The following is a 7,888-nucleotide window of genomic DNA, read 5'->3' as shown; positions in this document are numbered from 1 at the left end:
TGTAGATAACATCCTTTTCCTCGTTAAAATTCAAACGTATATTTCGTTTTTCTTTAGCGTAGATATTGAAAATGTTGTATTTATACTATGTATAAAAATATGAAATATTAAATATTGAATTCCTTATCAAAAATCCCAAATCCCTTTCTCTCTCCTTTTAACTAAACCAAAATCATAGGCATCCTTTGAAATTGATTTTGATTTATAAGCAATAATTATTACACGTCTCATATCTTTAACGCGTTTTTTTTTTCTTTCCTATGTACATATATGGTAACAAATGTTTTTCTTTCGTGTACGTAGATATGCAGATATGTGAGTTTATGATATTTAATTTCTAACCTCCTAATAAAAAATATCTTTTTCTCTCTATCTATTCCTAAATCAAAATATAATGCAAACCCTTATAACAAATATATAATTATTCTCTTCAAAAATTTTTTTTTTGAGGCAATCATCATTCTCTTCATTAATAATGACAAATATGTTTTTTTCCTTAGAAACTTTCGAATTTTCAACCTACTTTACTTCTAGTTACAACTTAAATCTTTAACAATAAATTAAGGACTGAAGTACTCGTAACTTATTTAGATTTTTTCTGAAGTAACCATTAAAAAGTCTTCCAACACCACGGCAAACACATGATTAATAACCAAAGAAAGAAACAGAAAAATCTTTTGAAAACATAGAAGTATAAATTTAATGTAACTAATAAATAAAGTAGTGTAAGAAAAAAAAGTGGTAGACAAAGATGTCAATAAAACTCCATAATCCATCTAATAACTTTCCTTCCCCAACTGGATATCGAAACGTATCCTAAAAACCCTCCTTTTTCTCCCTTCTCTTTCTCTCTCTTCTTCTTTTTTTTTTTTTTTTTCGTTTCTTAAATTTTTTTTCTTTTTTAATTTTATTTTTCTCTGAAACAGAAACGTATCCTTAATTTCTGACTTCATTTTACACATTCTTCAACCTTACATATACTGTACATTGCATCCCCCATTTCTCTAAACAATTTTCTCTTTCTCTCTCCTATTTTTTTAGAATTTGACTCAGTTATAGTCATAATTTCCCCAATTTAATTAATTAATTCATTAATTAATTGGGTAAATCTCCCCATTTTTTTTTTCTCTATATAAACCCTTCATTTGAACCAGAATTTCAGTACCCAAAAACAGAGAAAGAGTGAGAAAAAAACAGGGGAGGTAATAAAAAAAAGGGTTAGTAATAATAATAAAAATAATAATTCAATTTTAATTTGTGGGAAAAATGATAGCATTCATAGAGCATAGTTTCCACCATGAAAACGACGCCGAATCACGGCAAAACGACGCCGTTGAGGCCGGCGAACAAGGCGGAGAGGGTGCTGAATGGAAAGAAGCGTTGAAAGAAATACAAGGAACAGTTGATTACGACTCAATTTTTACCGGTTTAGCCGGTAAAGATTTCGGCGGAATGAACCGGACAAAACCGGTAGCAGTAATCCGACCAGCCGGTTCATCCGACGTGGCAACGGTGATAAAATCAGTCCAAACGACGCCGTTTCTCAGAGTCGCAGCTAGAGGTAACGGCCACTCAATTAACGGCCAAGCGATGTCCGACAAAGGGTTGGTCATCGATATGCGCGCCATGGGGGACCACCCTTCGTTAAACGTCGTCGTTTCATCGTCTAATAATTCTCTCTCTTACGCTGACGTCAGCGGGGGAGCATTGTGGGAGGAGGTGCTAAAACGGTGCGTTTTGGGGTATGGATTGGCTCCCAGAAGTTGGACGGATTATCTTGCTTTGACGGTTGGTGGGACTTTATCTAACGCCGGTGTTAGCGGGCAGGCTTTCCGTTATGGACCTCAAACGTCTAACGTAACGGAATTGGAAGTTGTTACGGGTAGGGGTGAAACCGTAATTTGCTCTGAATCTGTTCACCCTGACCTCTTCTTTGCCGTCCTTGGTGGTCTCGGCCAGTTCGGGGTTATTACCCGGGCGAGAATCCCCCTTCAAAAGGCTCCGGACATGGTTCGTGTTTATTTTTAAAAAACGTTTATTTAGTGACATTTTTGTAAATAAATAAATTATGACGTACTAATATTATTTATATGTTTCTTTGGATTGTGGGGGATTAGGTGAGATGGATAAGGCTAGTGTACTCGGAGTTCGACGAGTTTACCCGTGATGCGGAGTTTATAGTGAGCCAATCAAAGGAGAATTCGTTTGATTATGTGGAAGGGTTCGTGTTTGTTAACAGTGATGATCCGATTAATGGTTGGCCTTCGGTTACTTTGGATTCGGATCAATGGTTTAACCCGGATTTCCTTCCCCCGAGTTCAGGGTCCGTTTTGTATTGCCTTGAAGTCGCGCTCCATTTTCACCACCACCAACATCCTTCCTTCGTTGATTCGGTAATTATACATTCTTTTACCATTTACTAATCATAAATGCACACGTATGTTCTGTTTTATTCATATAAATTCAGATAAAATAAGTCGAACAAACAAAGTCATAATCAAATGATTTTTACTAAATAATCGATCGAGTATTGTTATTATTTGAAAATGTATGATAAAATTATGATAAATTTTCTTCAATCAATGATTAAAGTACTTGAATGAGTAATAATTAATAAAACTTCAAAAGTCTGTGTCAAAAAAAAAAAAAAAAACTTCAAAAGTCGTCCAAACTGCTATCCATTAATTTTTTCATGTACGAAATACTTTTAGGAGTTCTTTTTAATTTTAACTTTTTTTTTTTTTTTTTTTTTAATTTGAGAGTCCATGACTTCGTTTTGACCTTAAATAATTAAAGTGGGGTCTATTAGTTTGTGGGACCCAATTAACCTGTTTGACCATGGATTAATCTTTTATTTGGGGCCATCTATTTTTTTTACCTTTAATTTTTTACCGCTTGCACGAGTGACTGAACTGATTTTTTTTATCTCCTTGAGTTTTTTTTTTTTTTTTTTTTTTTTTTTTTTTTTTTAAATGTGGACTAGAGAGTGTGTGTGAAACTGACCATACGGGTATGTAATGTAATCAACAAATCTTCCATTGGATTTTCTGACACCATAACGTATCGAAACAGCCATGCAAACCAAACTTCCCAAATTACTATTGTGGCCCCCGTCCTTATTTAAACTCCGTCTTCTTTTGTTTGCCCAATTATCTACCTCGTATTTGATTTATCTCTTTGAATTAGTCCACAATCTACATTAACGGACCACTATTTTACTCTTACATTCATATTTCATACAATGCACATTTGATATCGATTTCAATAGGACAAGTAAAATGAGACGGAGAAAGTATTGATATTAGTTCTCATGATCCATCCATGTCTATATTAGTAATTGTACTCATTCCACTTGCTGTCTTATTGCTGATCATTGAGATTTCCTGCTGACGTCCTGGTCCCCCCATCCCCCACCAAAACCCAAAAATGACAAAAATAACCCTGAAAAAATGGTAAAATTACAGGAAGTAGAGAGGATGATCGGACGGCTGAGATTCATCGAGGGTCTACGGTTTGAGGTGGACGTGAGTTACATGGATTTCCTTCTAAGAGTAAAGAAAGCAGAGAAACAAGCAACGGCGAGTGGGATATGGGAGGCCCCACATCCGTGGCTAAATCTGTTCGTATCAAAACGTGATATCGTTGATTTTGATCGGACGGTCTTTAAGAAGATCCTAAAGGGTGGGATTGGTGGGCCCATGTTAGTCTACCCTCTACTGCGAAGCAGGTGATTATTTCTCTCAACTTCTATACTCTTTTCTAATTGGTTGTTTCTCATTTTATTTTGTGAGTGTGTGTGTCCCCCCCTTCTATGCCTTTGCTATTCTCCACTTGGCTTCCTTTTTTTTGGGGGGTCATTTTTATTAAATTATTTTAATATAAGATTTTAAAAAAATATATATGATATAAATGAAATTGGAGGGGTAAAAGAAAATAATAATAATAAAAAAAAAATATGGACCACTAAGAAACAATTTACTTGATATGGAAAGGATAGGAATTGATGTGTAAGCACCTAAAATAAATAAAAACCTACTAAATGGCATTTTATTAAGGGACCTCCCCACTAGATAAATGTGGGACTACATGTTTTAGGAGAGTATATTGTTTTATGATCATCATTCATTATTTTTGTTGTTTGTTCCCCATTTTTGCTTATTAGTTTTGTCTTATTTTCTTTTCAATTGTATGTAAATTAATTAATTATTTATTTTTAGCTTTACTTTTCTTCTAAAGTTTTCTTAAATGTTAGACATAGATTTTTTATGATCTACCCTTTCCTTTTCCTTTACGCATTTGTTGGGATGACTAGGTCAGGTCAGTTTCGAGTCAGATATTTCGTGTTCTCTATAGGTTGACGGGTTATTGTTATGTCATATCGGTCTTTGGGGGGTGGGGTGGGGGTAAAATTGTAGTAAGTTTAGATTTTTTGACTTTACCTAGCAATTACTTTCAAAAGCACGATCACAACTACCTGGGATTTTTTGAGCATAGGACCTACATGCTTAATTGCATGGATGTTTCTGTTTTAAGCAAATGCCAGCTCAATTTCTCCAACTGTTTTTTTCTCTCCGAGTGTTATTTTTGCCCTTTTTCACGTTGATTGAACTTAATTACAAATTGTTATAATTGCTTTTTTAAGAGCATGATCATAATAACTACATGTGAAAATGGGGTCCTAAGTGCTTAATTGCATGAAATTCACCTACGTGTCGTCCTTACCATGCTTAAATTTGGATTTTGGACTGTGGGAACGTGCCACATGTTGGCGACACATGGGACCCACATCACCAATGGTTTGCCCTCGACCTCCTAGGATTTGACACGCTGACTAATTCAATTGTTTTGTATTATAAGGGTGGTTAAGATTTTTCTCATATTGATTGTCAAAATCTCTAAAATCTTGAATCTCTTGTTCTTGGTCCATTAACATTAAATTTTTCACAACCTTTTTCTAGAACCTAATCTTAAGACTCTTCCAAAACTCAATTCTCAAGTCTCCCAAAAAAAACCAAAAAAATTGGTAAAGTATGGGACCCTAATCTTCCTTAGTTATTACATGAATATAATATAATATGATATAAATAGTAATAATAATACTGATATCCCACCATAAAATTGTACGCTAATTAGGTCATGCATATATTATAGCAATTGTTTGGTGTTTTCTTTGTACTTGTATTTCAGTATCTCACATTCTATAGAAGGTATTTGGTAGGTCATATGTTTGGATAATTGGTGCACCCGTGATGAAACAAATACCAAGTACTTAGTAACTTATATACCTAAATGCTTCTGATTTTGTGGGCCACCATCAACCATATGATATACTTATTAAATCATCAATTTTAACCTTTTCCCTTTTTGTTCATTTTTACCTATCAAATACTCGTATATGTTAAAGAGAGTTCGGATTACCTATAAGATTCAATTGGATGTATCTTTGAACTTCGATTGACAATGTGTGGATATCTACTCATTGAATCTTGATTTTTAATTTTTTCATTTTTGTTCGGTTTAACCTATGATATTCTTTCCTATGTAGATGTATAAATGAGGATAATTTGAGTCAAGTATAGATTCAATAATAGATGTTTCTTCTAACTTCTTTGATTGACAATGAAAGGAGTAGCTATCTAAACTTGTGAGGTGGCTACTGTCTAAGCTAGGTGTCATCTTATTTCTAATGTGACAATTCAAACTTGTGTTTGTACGTAGTTTTCATTCTACTCCATTTATTCTCGAATATGAGAAATGTTGTTTTCAAGATTTCTTGGAATTTTCTTTTTCAAAAACAAATTTATTATGTTTACATCTTTAGCCTGGCCTAATTTTATTGTCTATGGAATCTACTTGGTGGTAGGTTATGGTTGATGTTGAAATTGAAATGGAGAAGTCGTCATTGGTAGACCAATAGGCGAATAGTTAAGATTTTGGGTGTTTTCACTAAAGTTAAAATCCATCTAAACGAACCACAAATTAATTTGCGAGTTTAAATTTGATTAATCACCTAACACTCGATAAAATTTATACATCTAATAGGATATCTCTTATTTTCTTAAGTGGTCCAATTGTAATCTAACATTTTCACATAATTTAAAGGTATTTTTAGTAATACCAACTAATGATGGTTATACTTTAGAGAGGAAAATGCAGCTTTTAATGATGGATTCTTTTACTATAGGAATTTGAGAAACGACAAGATGTATTTTAAATTATGACACCATAATTTGTCTGGCTCTCAACGGCTGATTTTTCTCTCTCCTCCAACTTATTTACTGAAGTACTGTATCTGTTTCTCTCTCTTCCCTGCCTGGTGGATGACGTTTGTATGCCCAAATTATTTGTTTGTTTGCTGATTAAATTTGTGATAATGCTGTGTTTTTGGTTAAAACCCAATATTTTTGTGCATAATTCCAAATGTTTTGACAGAACTAGACATTCCAAATGTAGCAACCTTATATTATATTCTCTTCTTAATTCTTAGAATTAATTACACAATTAGTCATGACTTGGTACAATTAATAGCTTATCTAATAGTGTAATTTGGAACTAGTAGTGTAATTACTACAGTAATAAATCTAGATGGATGTAGGTAGGGCTGTGGGGGAAAGTTGACAGATAAAATATGTATTTTGTAAAAGTTTGTGTTTAAAGTATATTTTTGTAGATTGATTAATAGTTAAAGTTGATCCGATGGAAATTCAAATGTTTTTTTTAAGTGGGGATTGTTATTTGTGGACGTAGAAAGTATGTAAGTCACCTCAAATTTTGTGAGTTTTTGTTGAAATATGTCCAAATATAGATTCGACAAGGGTTGTGGAAGTAGTGATTTTATTGTAATTACCGACAAAATATGCATCTTGTAAATGTTTGCGTTACAAGTATATCTTTGAATAGATTAATGGTTATAATATTATGGAAATTTGAATGTCTTTAGTGTGAATGAGATTATTCTTTGTGAACGTAGAAAGTATAGAAGTCACCTCATATTTGGGTGATCTTTTGTCTTGTCTGGGTCTATGTTGATAAATGTCCAAATATACGCTAGACAAATACTTGTGGAATTAGTGATTTTATATTTTTATAGTATATTTTTATAATTGCTTTACTTTCTACTAGTATTTGAATTAAAATCGTTCATACATTGCATAATTTGTAACTGAAATATTTTCTTGGTTTGTTCAGATGGGATAGCCGTAACTCTGTAGTAATACCGGAAGGAGAAATCTTTTACTTGGTGGCGTTGCTCCGGTTCACGCCACCGTATCCTAGTGGTCCGCCAGTGGCGGACCTGGTGGCCGAGAACAGGGAAATTGTTAGGCATTGTACAAAGAAAGGGTATGATTTCAAGTTGTATCTTCCACATTACCAAACACAAGAAGAGTGGAAACAACACTTTGGGAGCCAATGGCCAAGATTTGTTGAACGAAAGGCGATGTTCGATCCAATGGCCATCCTTGCTCCTGGGCAGAAAATCTTCCCTAGGACTCATAAAACTAGCCAACTACTGTAATAGTTAGTCATTTAGAAATCTTAATTTTTACTTCTGAAAAAAATACAGTTTTCTTTTCCTTTAAACATTAATTTTCTTCTTTTTTTTTTCTTTTTTTTTTCAGTTGCCCTGTTGATCTTCATTAATGGGCCAATATTGTTATTAGTTTTTTTATAAGAATTATGAAGCAATGTAAATGAATTTTTTTTCTTCATAAAAAAGTTCTCCTGCTCTCCAATTTATCAACAAATTATTTTAATTCAGTTAACATAGTTTATTACAAATATTATTTAGTTGTTCAGTTATAATTTACTGTGTTGGCCTTGTTTTTAACTTTGTCCAATGTTATTTAGGGCCTGTTCACATTCAATGAATTTCTTTTCTTTTCAATTC

At 33.3% G+C, this 7,888-nt stretch overlaps 1 protein-coding gene across 1 annotated transcript; it reads left to right on the top strand.

The window, feature by feature from the left end:
• The first annotated feature begins 833 nt into the window (after nt 1-833).
• LOC145642037 (cytokinin dehydrogenase 7-like) lies at nt 834-7,581 on the top strand. Its single transcript, XM_081693108.1, has 4 exons — nt 834-2,010; nt 2,118-2,393; nt 3,465-3,727; nt 7,189-7,581. The coding sequence occupies exons 1-4, from the start codon at nt 1,267-1,269 to the stop codon at nt 7,514-7,516; spliced, it is 1,611 nt and encodes a 536-aa protein (XP_081549234.1). The 5' UTR covers nt 834-1,266; the 3' UTR covers nt 7,517-7,581.
• The last annotated feature ends 307 nt before the right edge of the window (nt 7,582-7,888 follow it).

Source organism: Chenopodium album, chromosome 8 (genome assembly GCF_948465745.1).
Source record: "Chenopodium album chromosome 8, dcCheAlbu1.1, whole genome shotgun sequence".
NCBI lineage: Eukaryota > Viridiplantae > Streptophyta > Magnoliopsida > Caryophyllales > Amaranthaceae > Chenopodium > Chenopodium album.
The sequence above is the reverse complement of the archived record's forward strand: the minus strand, read 5'-3'. Positions and strand labels throughout refer to the sequence as shown.

Bases quoted from the DNA above. Each gene is read 5' to 3' on its own strand.
- LOC145642037 (XM_081693108.1), top strand. From the start codon at position 1,267: ATGATAGCATTCATAGAGCATAGTTTCCACCATGAAAACGACGCCGAA. The intron at 2,011-2,117 runs GTTCGTGTTTAT...GTGGGGGATTAG, and splicing joins TTCAAAAGGCTCCGGACATG to GTGAGATGGATAAGGCTAGT. The intron at 3,728-7,188 runs GTGATTATTTCT...TGGTTTGTTCAG, and splicing joins TACCCTCTACTGCGAAGCAG to ATGGGATAGCCGTAACTCTG.